Below are 27817 nucleotides of genomic sequence, written 5' to 3'. Positions count from 1 at the left end.
AATAGGAACTAAGCATTCAAGCATATAATGGGAAGGGTCCTTCTTTTCTCTCCATTCTTTTTGGAAAAAATGAGGAGTCTGAACCTAATGAACTCAGATGGTCTATCATTCCCTTACTTACTTGTAGAAAACACATACTGCTGAAAAACAAGAGCAATAATTTAAGAAACCTGATTTTTACCTTTCTGAAAAAAAAAAGGTTCCAAACTTAACTACTTATAAACAAAGCACTTTTCTCACAATAACCCTTAATTTAGGTTATATAATTATCATTATGAGATTTTTACAAATGAACAAAGTGAATCTCAGCAAAGATTCAAAGTCAGAACTCCTGATGCCATGTCTAGGAGAAAGTAGTAGCATTCTACTGTACCATCATACCACGCTTCGGTTCAAGACCCTCCACTGGCTCTCCAATGCCTGCCTAGGTAAGAAGTCCAAACTCCTTATTCACTATGGCCCAGACTATCTTTGCAGCCTTGCCTTAAACACACTCTAGTTTCCAGGCAACACAACTACTTACTGTGCCTCAAGCATAGCACAACTAATTGAAATCACATTTCATGTTTTTCTTTTTGCAGTTTGTATTATACCCTTCCAAATCTCGAGCTTGCTTAATTGGTGAACTTCTATCAAGCACTTATGATGTGCCAGCCTTTTTCTGGCTAGATGGCTCAGTGGAAAAAGCAGTGGGCCTGGGGTCAGGAAGGCCTGGATTCAAATCCAACCTCAGACACTTACCAGCTGGGTGACCCTACACAACTTAATCTCCATTTGCTTTAATCCACTGCAGGAGGAGATAGCAAATCACTCCTACCTTTGCCAAGAAAATCCCACGGCCAGTATGGTCCCCAGCTGAAACACTTGACTTCAATGTGCCAGGAACTATGTAGGAAAGTGGGGCTAGAAATACAAAAATCAAATCGTCTCTGCCCTCATGGAGCTCACCTTTATCTGATGAAATTCCATCCCTGCCGAAGACTGACACTTTCATTCTCTGTCTGTCCCTCTGTCTTTATTATTCTGTCTTTCCCTGCTTTATCTTTCTCTGTCTTTCTCTTTCTTTCACTAATCTTTGACTCTCTCCGTGTGTCTGTCTGTCTCTGTCTGTGTCTGTCTGTCTGTCTGTCTGTCTCTCTCTCTCCTCTTCTCTCTCCTCTCTGTCTCTTTCACTCCTCTTCTCTCTCTCTCTTTTCTCTTTCACTCTTCTTCTCTTTCTGTCTCTCCTCTTCTCTCTCTCTCTTCTTTGTCTCTCTCCTTTCTCTGTCTCTTTCACTCCTCTTCTCTCTCTCTCTCTGTCTTTTTCTCTGTCTCTCCTCTCTCTGTCTCTTTTTCACTCCTCTTCTCTTTGTCTCTCCTCTTCTCTCTCTCTCCTCTCTATGTCTCTCTCCTCTCTCTGTCTCTTTCACTCCTCCTCTCTCTCTCTTTCGTCTTCTTTCCTTCCTTCCTTCCCACATGATATGTAATTTTATTAGTTTACAGCTGTCTACTGAGGAACTTTATCAATCCAATATTTTCAGTTCTTCTTGCATCTTATAGTCTTAGAAAGCCACTACAGAGTTTAAATGAATTATCTCAAGTCACAGAGTCACTCTTGGCCACAGGAGGAACCAGAACCCAGATGCTCCTAACAGCCAGAGCAGCTCTCTAGCTGTGGCACCATGCTGCCTTTGCCTAGAGACAAAAGGTGAAACTTCTCCCAAAAGTTCTTTTCTGAGATACTTAGTGACTTAGAAGCACATTTACTAACTCAATCAGCCTAATATTTCCATGAAACAGATGTCTGGTTATCAGTACAGCAGATAGACGAAACTACAAAACCAAAATTTTTAATTCTTATTTTTCAAGGAACAACCAACTCATCTAATAGTTGTCACTGTAATTTTTTTCCTTTTATAACTTCCACATGAATTTTCCCCCATGAACTAATCTCCTTTCCCCACCCTCAAACAATAGTCACCCTTTGGGACCACTTGAAGTTTTTCTTGTTCTGTACTCGGTTGTAGGTGAAAAGTATTCTAATTTCGTGGACACCCTGATTCACTATTCTCTCTTCCTGGACCCTGGCCCAACATTTTCTAAAATCTAAGCTGATAATTTCTGACCAGGAAAATTTGGATAGGCTATTTCTGTCTCTTTGGTTATCCTTCTATGAGTTCCATTTAGTTTTTCACAATTATATGTAGCTTACCTTCTGTCTATAAGCCTTACCTGCTCCTCCCCCCAAGCTACTTGTGCCTTCTGTTCAAAAATATCCTTTATTTGTTTTATTTATACTTTTATCTCCACATATTGTCTTCCTTGGTAGAAAATAAGCTTCCTGAAGGTAGGGAGTGTTCCACTGCTATCTTTGCATCCATTCTTGGAACACAGTAACCATTTAATAAAAGTTTTTTGGTGGAATGATTTCCAAAATATGTCCAACACTTTCAGGTCTGAAACAACTTCTTATCTTGTCCTGGGAGATTATAATTAAGAAGGGAAGTTGCCTAAAGACTTCACATTGACACTCTTACACAGAATTCTCATCTTCTCATTGATTGGCAATTTCTTCCTACAGCTCAAATTCAATCATTGTGCTAAAGGAGTTTGATTGTATTATAAATACTGAACTGAGAACCAGATACCTTCCACATCTTGTTTCCACAAAAAATTATTATGAACAATAAACAAATATGAATGTTTCAATATACAAAAAGAAAGAGGATTATACATGAAACTATGAATCTATATTATATATTCTGTTTTTATGTATATATTAAATTTAAAATAATGGTGTTAACATTTTCCTGCTTTGTCTATCTTCCCTTCTGAACTAACTTTCCTCTCTATTTTTCTAAAATGATTACAATGAAAATTTTACTTTTCTTTCCTTCTTTCCTCCTTTCCTTTCATCTTTCCTTCCTTTTTTCTCTTCCTCCCCTTTCTCCATTTCTTCCTTCCTTCTCTTCTTCCTCCATCCCTCCCTTTCTTTCTTCCCTTTTCTCTTCCTCCCTCCCTCTCTTTAATCCTCCTTTCCTTTCGTTCTTTTCTTTTCTTCCTTCCTTTCTTCCTTCCATTCTTCCTCTCTCTTTCCCTTCTTTTTTTCTTATATTATTATCCTGATTAACTTTCCTTCCTTCATCACCCTCCCATCCAAGAGCTTCCTTGACATAAATCAGTATGGTTAAACAAGACAAATTTATGTTAGATTGTGAGTTCCTTGAAGATAGACACCATTTTTTTTTTTGCTTTTCTTTGCATCTCTAGAACTTAACACAATGCCTGGCCCATAACAGTAGCAGACTAAATAGTTGTTCAACAGTCAAGTTTTAGGTCCCACTTGCATTTCTCACCTAGCGTAATTGCCAAGAGCATTTCTAATTCAGAAACCTACATTTGAGAGGCACGAGTTAAACCCAATAAGTTTATTTTAAAACATTTATATCATGTTGGGCCTTTAGAAATCAACAATATGTACTATTAGAAGAGAATAATCAAAACTGACACATTCTTCCTCCTACGGTCACAAAGAGCCAGCATGGCTTCATGAAGAACAGGTCATGCCGGACTAACCTCATTTAATTTTTTGACAGGGCTACTAAACTAGTGGATCAGTGCATTGCCAGAGATATAGTTAGCCTACATTTTAGCAGCACATTCAAAGTGTCTCATGATCTCATGGAAAGATGAAGAGATGTGGGGCCAGGCAATAGTATAATCTGATTGATTCAGAACTGTTTTAATGTCTAAACTCATTAATTGCTCAATGTCAGCTGGAAAGGCAACTCCAGAAGAGTGCATCATGAACCCCTGCTGGGCCCTATGCTACTTAATGTTTTTATCAATAACTTCAAAAAAGGAATAGAGACAGGCTTATCTAATTTGCAGATGACCCAAAGCTGAGATGGCTAGCTAACACACTTTGTAAAAGGCTCAGGATTCATAAAGAAATTCCAAGTATGGATGGATTACTGGGGCAAATCTAAAAACATGTAACTTAATAGGGCTAAACAAAGAGTTACATGTGAGTTCAAAAATCAGTCTCAAAAATAGGAGATGGGGAGATCTGTCTAGCTAGCAGTTGTTTCTTTCTTTCTTTTCTTTTCTTTTTTTTTATTTAATAGCCTTTTATTTACAGGTTATATGCATGGGTAACTTTACAGCATTAACAATTGCCAAACCTCTTGTTCCAATTTTTCACCTCTTATCCCCCATCCCCACCCCCAGATGGCAGGATGACCAGTAGATGTTAAATACATTAAAATATAAATTAGATACACAATAAGTATACATGACCAAAATGTTATTTTGCTGTAGAAAAAGAATCAGACTCTGAAATATTGTACAATTAGCTTGTGAAGGAAATGAAAAATGCAGGTGGGCATAAATATAGGGATTGGGAATTCAATGTAATGGTTTTTAGTCATCTCCCAGAGTTGTTTATCTGGGCGTAGCTGGTTCAGTTCATTACTGCTCCATTGGAAATGATTTGGTTGATCTCATTGCTGAGGATGGCCAGGTCCATCAGAACTGGTCATCATATAGTATTGTTGTTGAAGTATATAATGATCTCCTGGTCCTGCTCATTTCACTCAGCATCAGTTCGTGTAAGTCTCTCCAGGCCTTTCTGAAATTATCCTGTCGGTCATTTCTTACAGAACAGTAATATTCCATAATATTCATATACCACAATTTATTCAGCCATTCTCCAACTGATGGGCATCCATTCAGTTTCCAGTTCCTAGCCACTACAAAAAGGGCTGCCACAAACATTCGTGCACATACAGGTCCCTTTCCCTTCTTTATAATCTCTTTGGGATATAAGCCCAGTAGTAACACTAGCAGTTGTTTCAAAAATAAGGGTTTAGGTAAACTGCAAGTTCAATGAGTCAACAGTATGAAAGAACAGAAACAGGTAATTCAATTTTCAGGTGTATTAAGAAAAATGTTTTTTTTTTTGAAGATGTCATATTAAAGAAGGAAATGATCTGACTTAAGCTTGAAAGAATTCTGATAATAATCAGTGTGGGAATGGACCTCAAATTCATGCTATCTGAGGACTACTTGAAAGAAATGGAAATGTTTAGGTTGAAGAAAAGAATACTTGGGAGAAGATACTATGTCAAATGGGGCTCTCTCATAGAATAAATTTGAATTTTTCTGCTTGGCTCTATGTGGTAGGATCAAAAGTCATATGGATGGATGCAAAGGGGAGATTTTAGGATTAATGTAAAGAAAATCTTTCTAAAAAATGGACTATAAATGGAATGAACTGTCTTACAAAATAGTGATTTCAGCATGACTAATATGGAGATGTGCTTTGCATGCTTGCACATGTATAATCTATATTAAATTGCTTAGTGTCTCAGGGAAGGGAAGGAATTTAAAACTCAAAATTTAAAGATATGAATGTTCAAAATTGTTTTCACGTTAGAAAAAATAAAATGTTACTTAAAATATAAAAATAAGTAAAATTCTTAGCATAGTTTTTTTTTAAAAAAAGTAGTGACTCTCAAATAAAGTCCCTGGGGAAAAGTTGAGTGACTAACTTATGGTTAGGTTATAGAGGATTACTCCAGTCTTGGTTAGGCTCCTGATATTCCCTTCCAGTTTGGTGATGCTATAACACAGCTAACATTGTTAAAGAGATTTGAATATGGACCTTCAGAATTCTTCTCAATGCTATACATATATAAATATGATAAAATTTGCTTTTTATATCTTTATCCAAGCCTTTGATTAAAATCCTGAACAGGACAAAAACAAGAATACAGCTCTGGTTTTTAGCAGGAGAGATTTTCTTCTTTGTTTGTCACTAATCTATTAATCAATATCCTTTAGATAAGGTTGATCAACTGGCTACTTATCGATCAACTGAAGACAGTCATACAACAACTGATCAATACAAGCATCATAAAACACTTTGATTTGGCCAAGGAAAGGGAAAAAGTTAGTGGGGTCGGTTCTAACAAATCAAACTAGTTTCTACTATAACTCCAGGTGGCCTTCTAAAAAATAATTTAATTTTTAAAAAGGATATTCAAACTTTAAATTCACTAATATGGATCTTCATTGTCATTAAAGTGGGTATTCCTTCCAACAATACAGGTCACAACTTACTTTCCCCTCAAAAGAGAAAATCATTCAACCAAATCTTAGAAGAGGCCAAAAATTATTCTAATCAGCACTAGGAAAACACACACACACACACACACACACACACACTGCACAAGTACAAAAAGAGTACTTGGTCCTTAAAGCTCCTTATATCTCTCCCTAAAGTGTAGTCAAATCAGATTTATCCCAGGATGACAACAAACTTATTTTACAAGCTGCCTCAAATTATTACCCAAAATGTATTCCCTCCACATAAAAGGAGATTGTTCTAAGGACTCACTAAAGTGATACTGCATAGTGGAGACAAGATTACATCTAGAATCAGAAGATTTGGAGTCAAATTCAGACTCTTCTAATTCACTGGCTCAAAGATTTTGTACATGTCCTTTAACTTCTGAAGAAATTATAGATGGCAGTTTGGTGATATCTCAGTAATATTGTTAAAAACACAAACTAAAATATATAGGGTTACAAGGGAAATCAATTAGACTGAAATATGGCAATCAATATGTTTTTAAAAAACAAATTAATGGACCCCATGTTAAAAATTCATCAATAAGATGATCTTTAAGTATTATATATTTTTTCCAGCTCTAAAGCCTATGATAATAATAACAATAGCAATAACAGATAATAGAGAACAATTATATAGTATCTACTATTTATGAGGTACTTTATTAATATTAGCTTATATGATCATTGGAATTATGCTGGGAGGAAGGTGTTATTATTATTATTCACATTTTACAAATAGAAATTAAATAATTTGTCCAGAATCTCATTCGCCATTCCTATCTCATAAACTCATAACCCATGGTATGCACATACTAGAACCTTACAAGATTTCTGCCATCTCAGTCATTGGATAAGTGTTTATTAAGCACTTGATAAGTACTCAAATTTGTGGTAAGTGCTAGGAACACAGAGAGAGGCAACAAGACCGTTCCTGTCTGCAGTAAGTTCACAATCTAATATAACCTATTCTGAAAACCACTGACCTGACTTCTTGTCTGCTGAATCATTAATGGCCACAGATGTCACATGGATTTCTAATAAAGTTTGATTATATCCCTTCATTTGCATTGTTTTTCCCCCTAAAAGACACAACCTGCATCAGGCAAAGGAAAAATCAATTTAAAATAGCGTGACAGGGGAACTTTTGCTGTCATAAAATACCTGAAGAGACCGGAAGTTAAGTGGAACATCTTATCAAAATATTTCTATCACCAGCCAATCATGCAAACTGTGTTCCCAGACAGACATTACAGGTGCCAATATTCTACCTGGGTGCCCAAACTAGACTTCTTAACTTTTTTTGATTTAGGAGAGATTTTAAACAGAAATACTGTTTTTAACTGCTTGTCAATTAAAAGTCAAATTAATTACTTTACTTAAGTGAGCAATTGTTATTATTTTCAGCTTGGTCAATACAGTCTTTCTGACCCTATAGCCCTGATATTAAAACAAGGTACTTACTTAGTATTAGTTAAATTTAGTTGGCGCCAATATCCACTTTTGCTCCCCTCCCACTACTGCTTCACTAATCTCCTATGCCAGCTGCTCAAATGTTTACATTTGAAGGGCCTTCTCTGTTTGCACAGAAACGGTTTCTGCACAGTATCTCTCATCTGTAAGTTTGCCAGACTGAAAATAAAGTGAAGTTTGGCTGCTGGAATGGTTGATTAATAGTTTTAAAAGTTCCTCTCATATGTTCTTACCCTCTTATGCTCTTGTCAAATTCAATGCACTAAGACTTTTACAAGATCAATTTGCACATTGCTCCTGATTAATACATATATATATATATATATATATATGTATATATATTTTACTGCAAAGGGTTAGAGAGGACATTGGTACAGGAAGGGAAGAATGAACCTCAAGATTCCGGACTAGTCTTGGATTTTGATGTTTCTAACAAGGACTCAAAGGATGATTTAGTCTCATTTTCTTAGTTTACAGATTAAGAAACTGAAAACTGGGGAGACCAAGTGATCAGTCCACTGACATATAGTTAATTAAGGGCAGATTCAAGAATTGGAACTAATATAAAAGAGTTAAGGAAGAATATTTCTGTGAAATAAATATAATTCACTTCTCCAACCCTTAAATGATAAACTGGATTTAGGCAAATTGGAGAGGGAAAACGCTCTAAGGTTAAACTAGAGATCTAATGGTGGAGTTGAGGAGATGGGTTACAAGGATGCAGCAATTCTATACCTACTTTCTCCAGGAACTAAGGTTCTTGTTTTCTGAAGGGTAAATTGGGAATAGTTCAGTAACCTTAGTTCCGACCTGCTATTCACTACATTGATTCTGTCTTCATCTCAACAGCTGACACCTGTTGATGGGCAGGTTTGAGCTAGTATCTTAGAGAAATCAAGGCTGGCTTTTCCTCCCCTCTGCTCTGACTCTGCATGTTTTACTATTTTGCCATTTGTCTTATGGATGCCAGATAGGGAGAATGGAGTACAGGGTATTTATCTGTGTATAAATGGCTTTTAAATCCTCAGATGAAAGGCCTTATATAAACTATGCTGTTATTATTATTACTGGCATCCTAGGATGGAAAGCAAGAACAAGGATGTAATTTAATTTAAAGGCCAAGAATGAATTTTATCTGACTCAACAAGGTCATAAAGGGCTGACCTAGGAAGAGTGGACTATCTTATTTGGCTCTAAAGCTTTGCAATGTGAGCTTGGGCAAAACCCCTAACTCCTCTGTGTCCCTATTTCATCATCTCTAAAACGGAGATAATAATATCTCTCTTCCACAGAGGGATATTGAGAAGTTTGATTATAGTTTGAAATCATCAAATATAATATATAGCATATCTGTCTAGGGCTATACTGATCACTATACATGAATCAATATTTCAAGGACTGAAAATGGCATTACCAATTAATTCACCCAATATTACAAGGAGGAAAATGCAAAGATTCATGTACAATGTGTATAGTGAAAAGATAATTGATTTTGAGTTAGAAGACTTAGGTCAGAATTCCAGCTCTGCTATTTGACTTAATCTTGAGTAAATCATTTTATCTATGATCTTCAGTTTCTCCAGGAATATAATGGAGAGTTTGGGAGTAAATAAGCTCTAACACCCCTGCTAGCTCTTAATCACATTATCTTCATATTATACATTCCTTGCCTTCTATTATATAATCACTGTGTAAAAAGTTTAAAGTGTTGGGTAAATTATACCCTTAATCTTTTGAGAAGGTTGCTTTCAATTCAGAAGTTCTCCTGTTCTCTCCCCATCTTCATGGAAGCTATTTATAAGACATCCCTAAATTAAAACAATCTATTAATTTCCTAGTCTGTAAATTCCTTGAAGCTAGGGACTGGACTATATTTACCTTTGTATCACCCTTAACAACCAGCATGGAACAGTGCACCTAGTAGATGCATAACAAAATATCATTTGCATGAATGAATAACTTAATTATAAGCTTCCAATAAAACCCAGATATCCGGTCTTCCTTTCCCACTGCTCTGCTTAAGTTACTTTACTTGTTTGTATCTCTCCAGAAGAATAAACTTGTATTCCCAACTGGAAGGTACTTCCCGTGACATTAAAATATACACTATTTAACAAATGTGATTTTAGATAAGTCAGTCCACCTGCTCAATCATCCAAAGATCCATATCCATGGATTCATTATTACATCTCTCAATGCCATAGTAGAGCCAACCTGTAGTCAATGAAGAGACATTAAAATGCATTCAATTCAATCTAAAAGCTTTTATTAAATCCCTGTTACACACTCTGCTAAGCACTGGGGGAAAATGAGGGGAAAAATCCAAACAGTTCTTGCTTTAAAGGAACTTAGATTCACAAAATAAATTCTAATAGTCTTCTTATCTATTAAAGCCTTTTAATAAAACAAAAAACAAAACAAAAAAAAAAGGGGTAGAAATGAGCTCTTCCCAATGTCATTTAATATTTAAAATGTAACTACAATAATAACAAGCATTTATATAGCATTTTAAACTTTACAAATATTATCTCATATAATTCTCACAGTTAACCCTGAGAAATATGTGCTTTGATTATCTCCATTTTACTGGAGGAAACTAGGTCTGACAGAGAATAAATGGCTTGTCCAGGGTCCTACAGGGTAGTACAGACTGTTTGAGTCTGCATTTGAACTCGGGTTTTCTTGACTTCTGGTTCAAGACTCTATCCACTATACTAATTCTGAAACAGGTAGATTCATTCCTAAAAGATAATTAGATAGCAATGTATATGATTAAAACTAACCCTTAAATCACACATGGATGCTAAACTCTATTTACCATTATTAGATCAGACTAGAATTCTATTATTTATATTTGTAATTATTATTATTATTATTTTACCACTTTTCCCTTTACTAGAAGAATAAATAGGAACTCGGTGCAGGGAATTGAAGTGGGAGGAGGATAGAGAATAATATGTGATTGAGGGATTTCCATAGTATTGTAAAACTTGACTTGGTAGAGTTATAATTCAGATTAGTACTATATATTTTTAAAGTATTTATTTATCTCTACTAGTCATAAAGATGTCTAGAATGCTCCCAAAAAATATCAGATTCCCAAGTTCTCTCATAATTCATTCCATGAATCAGAATTCACACTACCACTAAAAACTGCAATTGTTTATTTGATTTTTTTTTTTAATGAAGCATTAGCATCCTGAGGGGGACATTTGCATTATTTCTATGGAGTAAGATTAAGAAAATGTAAGCATCAACAAGAACTATTTTTTAAAAATATGTAAAAGTTGATATTACTTTAATATAAATTATCTCCCCCTCTCATTTTTTTTTACTTCAATCTACATTTGCAAACCTCTTTTAGCTAGCGTAAAATTTTCTTAAATCGAGTTAGTTGAATTGAGGATAAATAGCTGAAATCCACTGACAACTCAAAGTGTCATAGAACTAATCTGAATTCTTGCCAATAGTCCTCCCTACTCCCCAACTAAACTCCTACAAATCAATATCCAAGCAAGCTATAATGCCACAATGAGATTCAAAGCCCTACTCCAAGTTATAAAGGTAAAATAATATTCTCACCTTTCTCTCCATGCTATATTCAGTTTTTACTCCTCCAAAATTCCTTTGGAATGGAGAATGTTCCCAATCCACTGTTCAGAACTTAATCCTAGTGGAAACACTTCAAAATATCTTCTGTTTCAAGTCTCTTTCTCAGAAAGCTAAAAGCCTAAGATACCTTCAACATAGTGTCCATCACCAAGTCCTACCTGTCAGGTAGCATCACATATTCAAATTGTGAGGCTCCATTGCATACCAGATTCCATTCTTTGTCTAATTATAGGGATGTGTTACAGCATCTGAAATAACTATGATTAGTATTACAAAATAGTTCCATTATCAATCCTGTTTTAATTTGGTACGTAGGTGGAGGGGGTGACAGGATGCTTTCCGCATTTATCCACAAACTTTTTGTGCTTCATCTCAACTTAGTTTTGGGGTGTAGAAAGATAGAAAGATGCAGCCAAGTACATTCAGTCATTATTTGCTAATCTCTGACATTGATAGTGAAAAAATTATTAATCACCTATGTGTGAGACACTATGTTAAGCATTGGATATTTATGTTTTTAAAAGATAATCATTAGTTGCATGTCCAGGGAACATAACTTGTGAAGTCTTGGAAGAGAGATGTGCTTTTGTTAGGGTACAAGCTAAGAGTAAATACTTTGTTCATTCTTCCCAAACACATCACTTTGGGGCAATGGATACAACTAGATCTGCGGCCTAACCTCTGGTTAATCATCTCTCCTTTGAGTTGGAAGAGAGCGCAGTTATTTGGATTTGAGGGAGAATTAGTTCATTTAGATATGTACTGAACCCTAACTTTTTCACATAATCAATAGGAGCTATAGAATGTTTATTAAGAATCTGCAAAGTCTGGTAGACTTGCATTTTCAATTTTTAGAAACTGAGTCATCTGGGTCAATGAGATGATAAATGTGGCAACAAGAATGATCTAGGAACTTTTGGCACTTTGGGAAGATGCCAGTAATTCTTAGAGTTGACAAGTGTTGAGACAGATTAATTTGCCAGGCATCTCTAATTTCAACCACATCTTACTATGATCCTTTGGTTTTTTACCTATCTTCTACATTAGTATCCTACTTCTAAATTTAAAAAAAAATTAATCAATTCAGCCAAACACACACACAAAATGATTCTGTTCCTACTCCTGGACTCAAAAGCAATTTTAAATGCCTTCTATGTATGCATGCATGGTAGAACTATCAATTCATTCATGTTACATGTATGTATGTGACTATATATAAGTACATATACTATATGTGTGTGAATATATATATGTGTGTGTATATATGTATATAAGCATATATGTATGCTAATTCGATATTTCCAAGGTGTCCCAAAAGTCTTATGTATGATAAAAAAAACATATTTAGTTTTTAAAAGCTTTAAACTGCACTAAGACTTTTAGGGAACCTGCATTTATGCCATATGCATGTGTGTGCGTGTGTATGTATGTGTATGTATCTATATCTATCTATATATCTGAGTAAGTATGTATGTATTCTTAAAATTGCATTTTTCAAACACTTGAAAAAGGAATTAGGCATAATGGATAACACACAATAAATTTTAAAAATTACAAGAAATTCTAATCCAATTCTCTCATTCTATAGAAGGGAAAACTGAGTTCCAGAAAATGTTTTGCCTACCTATGGTCATATAATAGTAAGTTCAGAGACATGATTTGGAATATATAACATTCTGATTCCAAATTTATTATTCTAGGCATCATATATTACATATGATTTTAAAATGTGATCTACTAATATTCAAATATTAATAAATAAGAAAATATGGATAACTTTTAGAATCTTCTCTGATTTAACTAAATTGAACCAAGTCTTTTTCTCTATATCTCTTTGAAAAATACAGCATGGAGTCAGCATTAGGAAGGTCCCCAAGGCATCTGAAGTAAAAAAGCATCAGAAACTTGATACGGTTCTACAGGTTTTTTAGCAAGAAGTTGCCTTTCCAGCTTTCCAGGTAACAGGGCTAACTGGGTAAAGATCTAACCTTGAAGACTCACCTCTGAAAGAAAATGGCTTTGTAAATCTGGCCAAGTCAACTGAAAGTTTGAGTACCACCAGGCAATTCTCTAAAACAAAGCTGTAGAAGCCTTCCTAGGAGCAATAAAAGGAATTTTCTCATTTAGAACTTTTATAAATAAATATAATCACAGGCCTGGTCCCCCAAATGCAACTTTGCTCTAGGGTCTTGAACAGATTTTGAAAGAATCAGACACTACTTCAGGTTTAGATACATACCACAAACAGCTAAGAAAGGCCATGGAGCAGGAGAATATGAGTTCAAGGTCCAATTCTGCTATTTATTAGCTGCTTAATTAGGGTAATATTAAACAAAATATATTTTCTTTAAAACTCGTTCACAATTTGTAAATGGCGATAATCATAGGGGTACTATCTATGAACTCCTATCATCTCAGGAGTAAAAGTCCTACCCTAGGATAAATGTGGGAGTCTGGCACTTTTCTAAGAAGCTGAAACAGCCTAGGGCCCTTCAGACTCAAGATTCAGAAGTCTGATTTGATTGAGGACACAGAAAGAATTGGTTCGTGAAAATTTGGACTAATGTTATAACAAATCTGAATTTTGGAGTCTATCCATTTTTCTATGGGCACCACAAACCACTGTGCACCAGAGACTAGGTCAGTTTTATGCAATGTGGACCAACCCTAATTTAAAAATATAAACACACTTATTTTGACAAAATTTATTATGGTTTCTTATAGAGTTTTCATTTCTCTTATTTTTAAAAAAGTTATTCTCTTCCTTTATCTTTGCTTCATTTGGATGCTTGTCAAGCAGTATAGCATTTTCTCTGGCATTATTTCCAACTTTCTCTTAAATAATGGGTTGTGTTCCAAGAGAATCCAACTATTTCTCCCCCTCAGGAATGTTAACCTTGAGCTTCCACTGGTGTGTTCCCATTGAGTATCTAGTTGATATCAATTAGCTAGGAATTAGCTTTTCGCTAGGAATATTAAAATAAGGTGCTAAAGTAAGAGGAATAGTTATAAAACTTCTCCCCCCTGCCTCCTCCTCCTGTCAAGTGTTTAGGGACACATTTTCCCACAAGTACATACAAAGTCCAAGGGAAAACTGATTCAAGTTTGAAGAACATATATGACAAAGGGATAATTTTTCACCTTTCTTGGAGCCCTCATTAAAGTATTTCATTGATTCTATACAAATAGGCTTTCTCACTTTATAAAATTATCAGAGCACAAAACACCAAGTTAGATGTGTTAATTAGGGTTATGAGTTTTGAAACATTCCTCTTATATAACTAACCTATTATCAGTATTGTGTACTTTCATTTTTGTTCATTTGTGTTCCTATACATTTTCTACTCTCTCTTCCATCTTTCCTAGCTGTCTGTTGCATAAAATTGTATTCTTCTAACTAAGCTTTAAATATACCAAACGTCAAATATACTAACATTTAAACCTGTTTTATCAAAATGAAGAGAGATCCACTGACCAGTATTAGTATTCCAGCATTTGGTATGATTCTATATGGAGACTGTTTGGTACAATGGAAAGAGAGTTAAAGTCTAGTCCTGAATCTGGCATTTACTACCTTATACATATTACTTACCTCCATAAATCTCAATTTCTTCATCTGTAAAAATTTGGAAGCTGGACTACATGATTTCTCAGTTCTTTTCTAGCTCTCAATTGATGATTTAATGTTCCTATATCCACAGAATCAGAAGACTGGTATACCTTTTGCCCCAAGTTTATGATTCTCTGATCCATCCATTTGTTATCTAAAGAGATCCTCTCTATAAATTGAACAATTTGGCCATGGGATGAAAAAATGCACTCTTTCCACTTTAAAAGGAGAAACTATTACTATGTTCCCTCTTGCCTCCAGCACTTACTGGACTCTGTGATTCTGGACAATAATCTTAGAATCTCTGATCTTCCATTTCCTCACATGTGAAATGGGGGAGGGAGGTATTTATCACAAGATGTATCCTACAGGACAGATATGAGAATCAAAAGAAATTATTTACATAAAGCATTCTGCAAACCTTAATGCATTATATAAATGTGAACTGTTACCATTTCAGAGTAACAAATATTAATTTCCCATCACTCTTCATATTTTATAATACATGAGAAACCTTTTCATCCTAGATCACTTCAGGAACTGTCTTTTTATTTTTATGCTTCTTCCCAGCTTAGCACAATGCTTGACATAGTGTAAGCACTTAAATGCTTACTCATTGGTGGATCTATTGTGAAATTCCTTCAAGACAGTTATCCAGGAATGTGAGGGCTCGAGAAATCATGTCACATGGAAAATGGATGAATGATTACATTCTATAATTTTGCCAGGAATCAAAGATAGGTTGCTGGCCTCTGATCTAAAGTCTCCTTTCTCTTTACTATTTTAAAAAATCAGAACATTTCCCTTGTCCAATTCTTCAGAACAGCTTTTAGGTCTCTTGAGTTTTTTTTCAAATTTCACAAGTGCCAGTATCTTTCCGTATCTTTTTTCCTGTTGCTCATCTGCACCTGGTGAACCAAACTCGACAAGAGTAGTGAGATACTTATATTAGGAAATGGAAGACAGGGAATAGGCAATCTTCATCCTTAACAAATCGGTTAACCTTAATTTAGGGTTAATCATGAGCCACTGATTCTTAAGTCTGTAACTTCAGTCCACCCTCTGACCAAAGAATGAATACCATATAGAACATCTCTGAGTCAATGGCAAGGTCATAAATAGAAATCCTAAGGATCTGACTCATCCACATACTTCTTAACCACTAGGAAATAGCTAATTATCATTATAATTCCTGTGATCCTAAGAGAATTTGAATAATGGGAAATTGAATTAAGGAAGCTGTAATATTTATTCAAAATTATTGGATGTTTTGGACATTATTCCAAAAAGAGAAAAGATAAAAGATCATGGACTATGAATCAGCCTACAGCAGAAATGAATGTATTAAATGTGCTTTATATAAGGGAATACACACATATAGTGAGAGAGACATAAACGCACATAAAAAATAAAATGGAAAATATGTATTTACATTTAAAGAAAATGTAAGATTTGAGGTTGGAAGAACCTTTAGAAATTTAGTTCAATTCTTATATTATAGATGAGGAAACTGAGGGACAGGGAGTAGAAATGATTTGTTTGCTAAGCACAGGCAACAGAGTCAGGATTCAAACCCACAACTCTAAATTCAAAGCTTTTTGTACTTTATCACAATGCCTTTCCCTGTAGTTGTAGCAAAGAAGCTATATTAAGCATCAAATAACTACCTACCTCTTAGTTCTTTAACAAATTTCAGTTCTAAAGAGTTAATTAAAATAATAAACAATTAAGTTACCAGTAGAAGTCCTTAAAGCTGCCAGGACAAATGCAGCTTCTAAGAGAACAGGTATGAGTCAGGGAAATGGATTATTTTCCCGGGAGTGTTGTGAATTCCTGGATCTCAATTGGGAAAGGGATACTAAATTTCAAGAAATTCCTCAGATTTTCTGAGCAGTTTCCAATCTCTTCTGGTCTATGATCTCAGAGCGCTAAGCTAAGTCTGCCTTTAAAAGCTGCTAGAGAATGGAACTGGTTCAAAAAGATGCAGAGGATCCTCTTTAGAATACATAGAATATAAAAATTAAACAAGCCTAAACTTTATCAAAATGATCTCCTTTCTAAACCTGCCCCAACCACACCCAATATATACATAGCTAAGTAGCTTTCTAGGGATAACAATCAATCCCTGGGTACATATTGTTGGCTATCATTGAAGGGTAGAAGGAATAACCTGTGTCAATAAGATATACACATTACCAGTAGATACATTTTGTAATAAAAATATCAGAATTTTAAAGCATAGCATATCACTTAAGGAAAACATTATTCTCTCTCTATTCTCCATCATCTCCTGTCTAGAACAACACACTAGAGGCAAACATTTAATACATATGAGTTTCTTGACTTCCTTTTCATCCTACTCCCGATAAATAAGTATCCAGATAACATCTGGCTCAGACTTTATCTTGGAATCTCACTCCCATCTCCCCTGCTGTTATAGCGCAGTCATGTGTTCCATTTTTGAACCTTAAAATCAACATACAATGCCTGAACATGATTTTAGGTTTGGATTTTCTACTTTAAAAAATGCATCATAGTTAGTGCAATTACCAGATATATAATTAGTGCTGATGAGTAATTTCATACATAATAGTATAAATTATCATACTTCTAGCTCAATTTGAAAGGTATAGTGGCAGTTTAGAATAGTGGATAAAATACTGTGGGGCTTAAAGTTAGAAAATATTGGTTCAAATTCAGCCCCTGGATTTTATTTATTGTATGGTCCTGGGGATGTCAATCAATCAATGGTGAAGGGGGGATTAGAGAGGGAAAAGAAAACAATTATTAAGCACCTACTATGTGCCTGGCACTGTGCTAAGCACTTTACAAATATTTCATTTAATCTTCACAACCATTCTGTGAGATAGGTTCTGTTATTATCATCCTCATTTCACAGATGATAAGACTGCTGTCAGGTCCTAGAGATACAAAAACAAATTAAATATGCTTTGAAGGAACTTATAAAAAGGGAGTCCATTTGAACATCTAACTGTATGTCTAATATATACAAAATGAATACATGTCTTTTTTTTTTTTTTTTTTTTTGGTGAAGCACTAGAGTTGAAAATATTGATAAAGTCTCATGTGGTCAGAAGATGTTCCTTGATTTGAGTTTTGAAGGAAATTAGGGATTCTAAGAGATGGAAGAGAAGGGAGCATGAGGAGGGCCATGGAGGCAGAAGAACAAATGTATGAAGTTCAGAAGTGAATGCAAAGGATTACTAAGAGCCTGGAGAGAGAGCTCAGAGACAGATTGTGATGGAGTTCAAGTGTTATTTAGCTTCTAAAAGCCCCAGGCAATTTTCTAAATCTTAATGACTAAGTCACAGATGAGTTTCACTGAGATCTGCATTAAGAAAGATCCAATTGGCAAGGGAGCCATTCACTCTCATGGAATCACAGACTCTTCTTGTATTTGTACAATTGGGCCAGGATGCCAGCAGAGCTGAGGAGGTGTGAGTTAATCCCTCAGATTGCCATGGCACCCCGCTCCCCATCAGAACTGTTGCCAGTGAGGAAATTGTGGGGCAGACCTGGGGCAATTTGGGATAACCATACCCCAAGGTGTATTGATCAGGAGCCCGGTTTTGGGCAAGAAAGGCATAAAAGCAATGTTTTAAGGTTTTTGTCAGGGAACCTACAGTTTTGTTTTTTTACTCAAAGACTTTACTTATTTTTATATTCCAAAATTACTTTCAACCACCTGAGCAAAGCCTTTTGCCTAAGGTCACTAGAATAAAGTTTTTAGTAAGAAGGCTATTTGTTTGAACCCTCTGTTTCTGAGGTGTTCATTCCACCAAACATGCAATAGTAATCTGGACACAGGAGAAAACAGGCTGAAGTCTTATTCCTCTACCATTAAGAGGATCTATGATACTGGACAAGTCATTTCACTTTGTGACTTCAGGTTCCTAGTCAATAAAATCAGGGAGTTAAACTTGATCAGTGTCCAAGTTTCTTTCGGCTCTAGTTTTCTCCATAATACAACTTTACCATGTCTGTTGATCAAATCAGAAAAAGGACTGTTTTTTAAAAATCATTTTCTTTCTTTCTTTTTTTTAAGATTAAAGAAAAATTTCCATGTGTCTCATGTCTGCAGAGTAATAGAATTGAAAGGATATGAATATCGTGATCTAGGAATATCCACCCAGTACATTTCAGAATGTATGATTAAGTTTACATTTCTTTTTCTTTTCTCTGAACAAAGTGTAGCCTTTGTTCAGCGGATACTTACAGAGCAAAGTGTTGGCATTATGAAAAACTCCACAAATATCTACAGCATGAAGCATCTACTATGTGCTGGGCACTGGGGACTTAAACATAACATTCTACCCCATCAGTCATGCCTGCAGGCATGTGATTTTCCCACTATAAGCCTCTGCTCCTGTGAATAATCCAGCCATCATTTTTATACCCTACTTGCTGATGGTCTCCAGACTTACAATCAGAAAAGCAGACAACATGAAAAACTACTTTAATGACTCAACACAGGTGTGAAAAGAAACACAGGACATTTTTTCTCCCATTAGATTCCTCTCCTTCCTCCCCCCCACCCCAGATTGATAGGAGTCTTCTATATGATAAGACTTCGACTGGAGTTAGAAAAATCTAAGTCCAAAATGTGTGCGGCTGTATTTTTTAAATATCTTTCCCCCAAATTGATTTATGACATAAACAAGCCCCACATTAGAGACACATGTGGTTCAGCACTTGGGATATGTTTTCTTGACCTTGATTTATGAAAACATCAGGACCCCCAAAATAAACAGAGCTAATTTTAGCTCTTCCTGGGTATGACTATCAGGTTTCAGATGGATTAGCCGTGCTTGTGTAGACACTGACACCCTGTGGCAGGAGCAGCCCACAGCTCCAACTCTGTCTTGATGATCCTTCTGAGGCACAAACAGCTCATTTTTGCAAATGGTGAAATATATATAAGTTCTGGGATGGGTTTAGCATTCAGGCCAGCAAGAGAGTATTTCAAGTGATACTTCCTTGACAACTTATTTTTCTATAATTTTGCTTGCAACTCTTAGAAATGCAGTATTCTATTTCTGAAGGATTTCCCTAGAGCACTCAGTTCTTCACATATGTCCCTTGGCAATCAATCAACACACTGTCTAAGGTTAAGTCAGCCTCCCTCAGAATAACCAGTGCCTTCCAGTACTTACAAAGCTAGCTGCTAGAGTGGGATATGTCTAGAAATGGAATAAAAATACCTTAACTATAGAAATCAAGTCCCAAACACAAAGAATACTTTTATCCACAAAATATGATGCTTCCTGTTTACAAGATGCCTTTCTACAACTGTTATGACTTTTATATGATTTTTTCCAACAGCCCTGAAAAAAAGTTGGAAAGAGGCTTAGAAATCACGAACTCTAATGTCATTTACAAATAAGAAAATAGAAGCTCAAATTTGCTAAGCAACTTGCTCAAAGTAATAAGTGGGATTCAAATTCAGGTCTTTTGGCTCCAAATCCAATGCTCTGCCAACTATACTATAAATGAGAGAGAAAGGTCTCTGGGCAGGGGAATGGGGGGAGGGGAGAGAAACTGGTTCAAATCTTCCTAAATAGAGGGGTTTTTTTTTGAAGAGAAAAAGATTACCAAAATTCCCAGGAGACCACTTCAATTTTAAGCGGTCATAGAGAATTGTCATGAATTTCACTGGTGGCTAACATTTATGATACTCTTATATGAGCTAACTGAGATAGTAAGTTGGAGAGAAGTCACTGATGTACATCAATAGGAAGTATTTCTTTATCAGGAATATATAAGTTCATATATATATATACATATATGTATAGGAGAAATATATTCTGTGAGATAGGTTCTGTTATTATCATATTGGTGATACATATATATATATATATATATATATATATATATATATATATTTTTTTTTTTTTTTTCTCTCTTACGCACAAATAAACAACAAAATACTACAATGAGACACAGCCAAATGAAAAGGCTGGCCAAGCTATCAGTACTATTTCAATTCAAGTTTAATCCAAGCATCTACAGGCTGGGTGAATTAGACTATTAACTACCTCTAGTCTCAGTTTTTCAAGTGATTATAAGATTCAATTGCCAAAGTATAGATTTGCACAGGTAGTTTCCATCAAAGGATATTTCTTCTCTGGAAAACAAACAAACACTGATCCTGCCATAAAGAATGATAATATTAATTATAGGTCAAATATATGGTGATATAGAATTTTCTTTTTATGGGAGGGAATAAGCTTTTATTAAGTACCTATTAATGCCAAGCACTATGTGAAATACTTTATAAATATTATCTCACTTGATTCTCAAAACAATCCTGGGAGGCAGATGCTATTGTTACCCTTATTTTACAATTCAGGAAACTGAGGCAGAAGTTGATTGACTCAGGATGACACAGATCACATTTGAACTTGGGCCTTCCTGATTCTAAAGCTCAGTGCACTATGGCACCACTTAGCTGCCTCACATATGCTATTTATACAATTTGTATAAACCCATTTTACAAAAACAATCTGCTTGAGGTAACATATTTTGAGGACATTAAAGATTTAGTTCTCAAGATAACTAAAGAATGAAAAATCATAACCATCTAGGAAAAAAAATCATAAATTCTGATATTACTGAAAAAGGCAACCTAGTCAAGTTGAATCTGCTGACTCATAATCCTGCCTTCTTAACTCTTAACAAATAAACCTCTTAGAACAATATATACATATCCAAAAACACTTTTGATAAAAATGAGAGAAGGAAACGGGTAAACTTCTACAAATTATTTTTATGGCAGACATTTTGTCATATGACAAACTAAAAGAAATCTATTAGCATTTTTAAAAGTTTATCAGGTTCCAGGTACTATACTAAGTCCTGGGGCTACAAAACAAAACAAAGCGAAACAAATAGTCACTGTCTTCCAGGCGCTTATATTCAAATGGAGAAGACACAACAGTATATAAATCTATACAAGATCCATATAAGATATTATGGAAGGTAATTTTAAAAGGAAAGGGAAGCATTTGTATATCATGTATACTCTATGCTAGGGACTGTACTAAATGTTTTACAAATTTTTAAAAAATGTTTTATAAAAGACCTCCTGTAGAAGGTAGCCAAAATTAAAAGGCAACAGTGAGGAGGACAGGCGTTCTAGGTATGATAGGCAATGAGAAAAGAAATGGAGTAATATATTTGAGGAACATCAAGTAAATCAATGTTGGAAGTAATCAAGATATAAATATTTAAAATATCTAACAGAGGAGTTTATAAAGATTCTAGAGGTAATAGGGTGTGACTGTAGTTGAGGTAGGATGTGACATGGTCAAATCTATATTTTCCAGCAATGTGGAAAACAATCCGGGGGGAGAAAGGGAACTTTCCAATTAGGAAGCTACTACAGTGATCTAAGACATTGGAAGAGGAAGTGAGAACAGTCTAAATCTAGGATGATAGCTATGTAAGTTCAGAGAAGAGAACACATACAGGAAAAGTTATGGAACTGATTAGAGATATAGAGTCAGTAGGATAGAAGAGTGAATATAATAATATACAATTGTTGATATGGGGGAAGATTCAGAAAAATTGAGCTTACAAAGCATTTCTTATTTTCTCATTATAAAATAATTATTTGATTCAACTAAGGAAAATTCTTTAAGGTAATGACAATTTACTTATTAACAAAGAAAACAAAAATAACTTTGGCCATATTCACTAATTTCAAATAAGGCATAAAACAGGAAGGTGTGGTACATATTCAAAAAAGGACTTTTGTCCTAGAGAATATCTATTGCCATCCAAATGGAAGAGGGATTTCCCTATGTTGGAGAAGTATTCCAGATGACATGTTAATTGCATTCTGTCCTGGAATACTGTAGGACTTTCTAGATGAGACCCACAATAACTCAAAAGAGATTAGTTTAATTAATCAGCCAGGAAAATCCAAGCAGATAAAGAGTGTTTTATGTCCAGACATGAAATTTGTAAGTACAGCTCACTGAATTAGTCCAATGTCTTATCTTAACTATGCTGTAAGAAGGTCCAACCAACATGTTTGAAACTTTTGTCTAGTTCTTTTAACATTATAGGGGCACCAGGACAGAACCTGAAGAGAGCATGTACTATTCATTTCCCATTCGGATTATCCCTTGCATGATATCTTTTAAGGCATTTTTCACACATATATCATTATTTATAATGTGTTTCAACTTATTTTTGCCCACCACACATCTTCCCATTTCCGTTTCACTGACTTTAATGTGTCCATGTTACTTAGATCCTGAATACATGAAATTACTCAAATACAGTAGTATTCTCATAGACATTTTAAAAAAATTTCTAAATTACTAGTGTTGCTTACTGAAGAGGGCAATGGACTATGAGTCAACAGATCTCAGTTTAAGACCCAGGAAGACAGGGTGATACAGAGAAAAGGGCACCAGTGCTGGAGTCAAGAAGACCACTTCCAAAACTTAGTTGGTTTTCTGATGCAAAAAAGCTCACAACTTCTTACTGGATAGATGGTCAGCTCTACATCAATGATCCCTTAGTCTGTTATAATGGGAAACTTTGGGCAAGTTATCTAATTTCCCTGCGTCTCATTTTCTCTGTAAATAAAATGAGAGGGTTGGAAAAGAGAATCTCCAAGGTAGGCTCCAGTTTGAATATTCTATTATTGACTTTATGTGGCCCTGAAGTCACTTAACCTTTCTTTTTGAGCTGCCTTATTTCCCAGAAGATGGCTAAGTATATTATCTGATGTCACTCAGATAATTCACTCCAATATTAAAAAAAAAAGCCCCATTTTATTGACACCAGATTATTCACTTAATTTTCTCACTATTAGCCATAGAAAAGAATGATTCTTGTACTATGCAAAGACAATCTACAACCTGAATAAAATTGTAAGAGAAAGGATATTTTGGGGCAACTAGGTGGTGCAGTGGATAGAGCACCAGCCCTGAAGTCAAGAGGACCTCCTGGGCAGGTCATTTAACCCTAACTGCCTGAGAGAGAGAGAGAGAGAGAGAGAGAGGATATTTTAAGCACTCACTTATAAAAAACACTACCAAATTATGTATTAAGATTTAGATCATTTGGAATTTAACAGTACATTCAGTAGTGTTTAACACAGATTAAGCTCCTACTATGTACATGACACTTTGAAGGCCACTAAAGATTGTCTGCTGTCCAAATGAACAAGCCATGAAGATCTGCCAGCGGCTATGCCGGATGTCTGAGACAAACTGAAGTCTCAGGCCTAAAGTCAGACCTGTCTATTTACATGGAAAGTTTAAAAATTAAAAAATAAGTAAGTATATCCTTGAACTGGTCCACATTGCAGGCTTCCTGAAATTACTTGAAATTTTAAACATAGCAAGATGCTGTTGAGCAGATGCTATTTACAAAATTCAATATGTAACTTACGCTACTGATTATTATAATAAATATCTCTACCTATAATTATCACCACACATAATCAGATATAATTATCACCACACATAAAATCAGGTTGTCACTTTGGAATGAGAGCAAATGGAGCCACAAACACAGTGATGAAGTTAGATTGGACATACCCACAGAGAAGAGCTATCAAATGCCAGGGTTGCATATCTTACTAATTAAATATAAAAATAAAATATAATAAGTCTGATAAAATCCTTTATCAAGTTTCCATCACTCATAAATAATGTATAGAATAGATGTTCTTAATCTAAGAGGGCACAGATCATCAAGGATTCTGTGGATAGATTTCAGGGGACCTACGAACTTAGAAAGCAAACAAATTGCATATTTATTTTCTCTGATATCCAATTGAAAGTCAGCAATTTCTTCAGTCATTTTTAAAAAGAAGAGAAATGGTGAGAAAGGGTCCATAAGCTTTACCTGACTGCCAAAGGGGTCTATAACACACACACACACACACACACACACACACACACACACACACAAATTAATTCTGTGGTACTGAGAAGTAGTTTGGCAACAGGGTTCCCTACCTCAATTTTAATTAATTAATTTAATACTTTTTAAATTTAATTCAATAAGGTACTGGGAACTTCCTAGTTTAAAGTCTTTTTTACTCACAATGAAGGAATAAACTTTTAGCACATTTTTCCTCCAAAAGAATATCAAAGACAAGTAATCATTATGACTGTCAGATTTTAAATATGTTTAGCCATTCTGTAATTGATTTCCATCCTTTTAGTCTTTAGCAGGGCTATCTGCCTACTATGTGCAGAAAATACTACTACAGCCACAGCAATAACAAGAAGAACATGGCTGCCTCATCTAGTTGTCATTTACAAATATATTCCAAGACTTGAGTCTTATGTCTGGACTTAACTTTCAAAGAAAACAAATCAAGATAAGAAACCTAGCTTTAAGATGAATCAAGAATAATATTGGAATCTAAATTTCTAGTCTTGAGTCTCAAATTTAGACTTCCAATAAAACAGTAAGCTAATACAACTAATTAAAACAGGGCAGTGTCAGAATGGGTCAAGAAAGATCTAGTTATACATTTATTAATTTATAATAAACTAATTTATTATAAATTAATAAATGTATTAATTTATATATTAATTCAAGGAGATTAATATATAAACTGAAGGAGCGGTGAAAAGTCTTGCACATTGTAATTTTGCACTTTTCAGAGAGATGCTCTAAGACTGAGCATCTTTTACATAAAAGGATGAAAAAATTCAAAGACTTACATAAACTGAAGTATGAAACTTGAAAAAAATTTTAGGAGTCTGAAGGAGATTATAACAACCTAGTGCACCTGTCAATGAAATCTGAGGGTGTTCCCAAAATTTTTTGCTAAAGTCCTACAAATTATGGTTGCCACAAATGGTAAGACAATAATGGTAAAGAATGAAAAAGTCATCCCTTATTTGGTTCTTCGGTCTATATGATACCAGACACACTGGGAGGGGGGGGGGTCATGTTTATGTTTTGGTACTGTGATGAAACAGGGATTTCTGTGTTCTCATTTACGCTTCTTTGGTGAAAGCTCTCTGTGTCTCTTTAAAATGGCACTATAGAAATATAATATTTACTTTCACCCCACATATTTCATTTCAACATCATATTTTACAACAATGCACTTTAAAAGTATATTATGTTTACTTACTGTTAAGAAATAATTTCCCTTTAAATATGTGTTACTGAAAAGTATCTTACTGAGATGACTGATAGTATAATAATGAATTACCAATTCCTTAAGATGTTTTGATATAAGGAACCATTCTACTAAGACAATTGACAGTTTGGACTTGCCTTAGTAAAGCTCCATTGGGAACAAATTACACCTAAATGCTAATAGTTGTGATCAGAGACCTCAAGAATTCCATTTTGAGGTTTCCTCAAGATACTAATAGCCCCAATCTCTCTCTAGAGCTACAATTCTTCATCATTAATGGACCTTTTAAAATTAGGCATCTTATAGATGCTCAAACTTAACATGTTCCAAAGAGAATTCATTATCTTTCCACTATAACGTCCCCTCTTCCAAACTTTCCTATTTTTATGGAAAGGACCACTAGAATCTCTCCAGTTACCCAAGTTTATACTCTTGCAGTTATTTTTTGCTTTCTCCTCCCTTTTCATGCCCATTTAATTAGTTATCAAGTCTTGTCCATTTCATCTTTACACCTGTCACATATCTATCTCCTTCTCACCTTTCACAATCATTAAACCCAGTTCATGTTCTCAGGACTTCCTGCCTGGATCACTGCAGTGATATCCTTGCCTACGGTAGTTCCAATTTCTAATTCATATGCCACACAGCTATCAGAATAGTATTCCTAAAACATAGGTCTGAATGCGTCATTTTCCTGCTCAAAAAAACTCCTGTATGTGTAATGTTAGGTCGAGACTTATCACATATATATTCTCTCTATCTCCTTCCTTCCCTCTTTCTGCCTCTCCCTTCCATTCCCTCTCTCTCTGGTTCAGACAAGCTATCCTTCTTGCTCCTTCTTACCCAAAGTTGCATCCATCTCCATGCTTTACATACTGTCACACTATGCATGAAATACAGTCCTTCCCCACTTCTACTTCTTTAGAATTTCTATTTTCCTTCAAAACTTAGCTTAAGTACACCCTCCTGTGAGACTTCCTGATTCTATTCCTTCCTTTTGCTTTGTACATCAGATATTATGTAGTATTCACTTGTGTATATTTTGTAATTATTTATATAGGTACATATTATCTCCTTCCAATAGAACATAAGCTCTTTGAGGACAGAGATTCTTTCATTTCTGCATTTTCATTCCCAGCACCTAGAACAGTGCCTGGCATATATAAAGCATTTAAAAATACTTATTTAATGACTAATTTATAAAAGGCAAATAATAGCATAATGGAATTTTTATGCTTCAATGGGTAGCTAACGTCACTGATGTAGGTATTCTTTCTCTTTGTGTTTACATGTACACCTATCTTTCTTGATAATATGTAAACTCCTTGAAAGTGAGGATTATTTTCTTTTTTTACATCTTTATACTTCAACATATAATAACAGGTACTTAATAAACGCTGCTTGATTGATAGATTTATTATATCCAGTGTTCTCCTTATTCATGCTTTTCCATAACGAGTCCAAGAGCCATATCCAATACACAGAATAATCCTCCCCTTGATCTTCAACCATTTCGCAGGTTCCAGAGCTTTTTTTCTTGTTCTTGCTGTATGATCAGCAAACCCAATTTTATGATTATATATTTCTTAGATATTATCCCTTATGCCATGAAACTTAATACAGCTAGATTTTGATGGGTCCTGTCAAAATGTTTTGGAGATACATTGTTTCTCAGACCTAAGACCCAGCAAGCTATCCCTTGAACTTAGCATAACAACAATCCTTTGCACTGTGCATAATCTCACCCTCTGGAAAAGCTTATTGCTTTGACTAGCACCAGGTGTTCACTCAGAGAGCTCCCCTTATTTCCCAAAGACCTGAGAGCCTTAAGCAAATGATCCATTACATCTCTTGACATACTCATG

At 35.0% G+C, this 27817-nt stretch overlaps 1 protein-coding gene across 6 annotated transcripts in view; it reads right to left on the bottom strand.

Moving 5' to 3' along the window:
• The window catches only part of COBL (cordon-bleu WH2 repeat protein), a 335540-nt gene that overhangs the window by 169085 nt on the left and 138638 nt on the right, over positions 1-27817 (bottom strand). The window contains exon 1 of one of the 6 annotated variants that reach the window (XM_031957184.1): positions 11167-12385. The exons of the other annotated variants lie outside the window; for them this stretch is intronic. Within the exon in view, the coding sequence (XP_031813044.1) occupies positions 11167-11178 (12 nt within the window). The 5' untranslated portion in view covers positions 11179-12385. Of the gene's footprint in view, positions 1-11166; positions 12386-27817 lie in introns of those variants that run through there. 6 annotated transcript variants of the gene reach the window in all.

This window comes from Sarcophilus harrisii, chromosome 1, assembly GCF_902635505.1.
Source record: "Sarcophilus harrisii chromosome 1, mSarHar1.11, whole genome shotgun sequence".
NCBI classification, from domain to species: domain Eukaryota; kingdom Metazoa; phylum Chordata; class Mammalia; order Dasyuromorphia; family Dasyuridae; genus Sarcophilus; species Sarcophilus harrisii.
The sequence above is the reverse complement of the archived record's forward strand: the minus strand, read 5'-3'. Positions and strand labels throughout refer to the sequence as shown.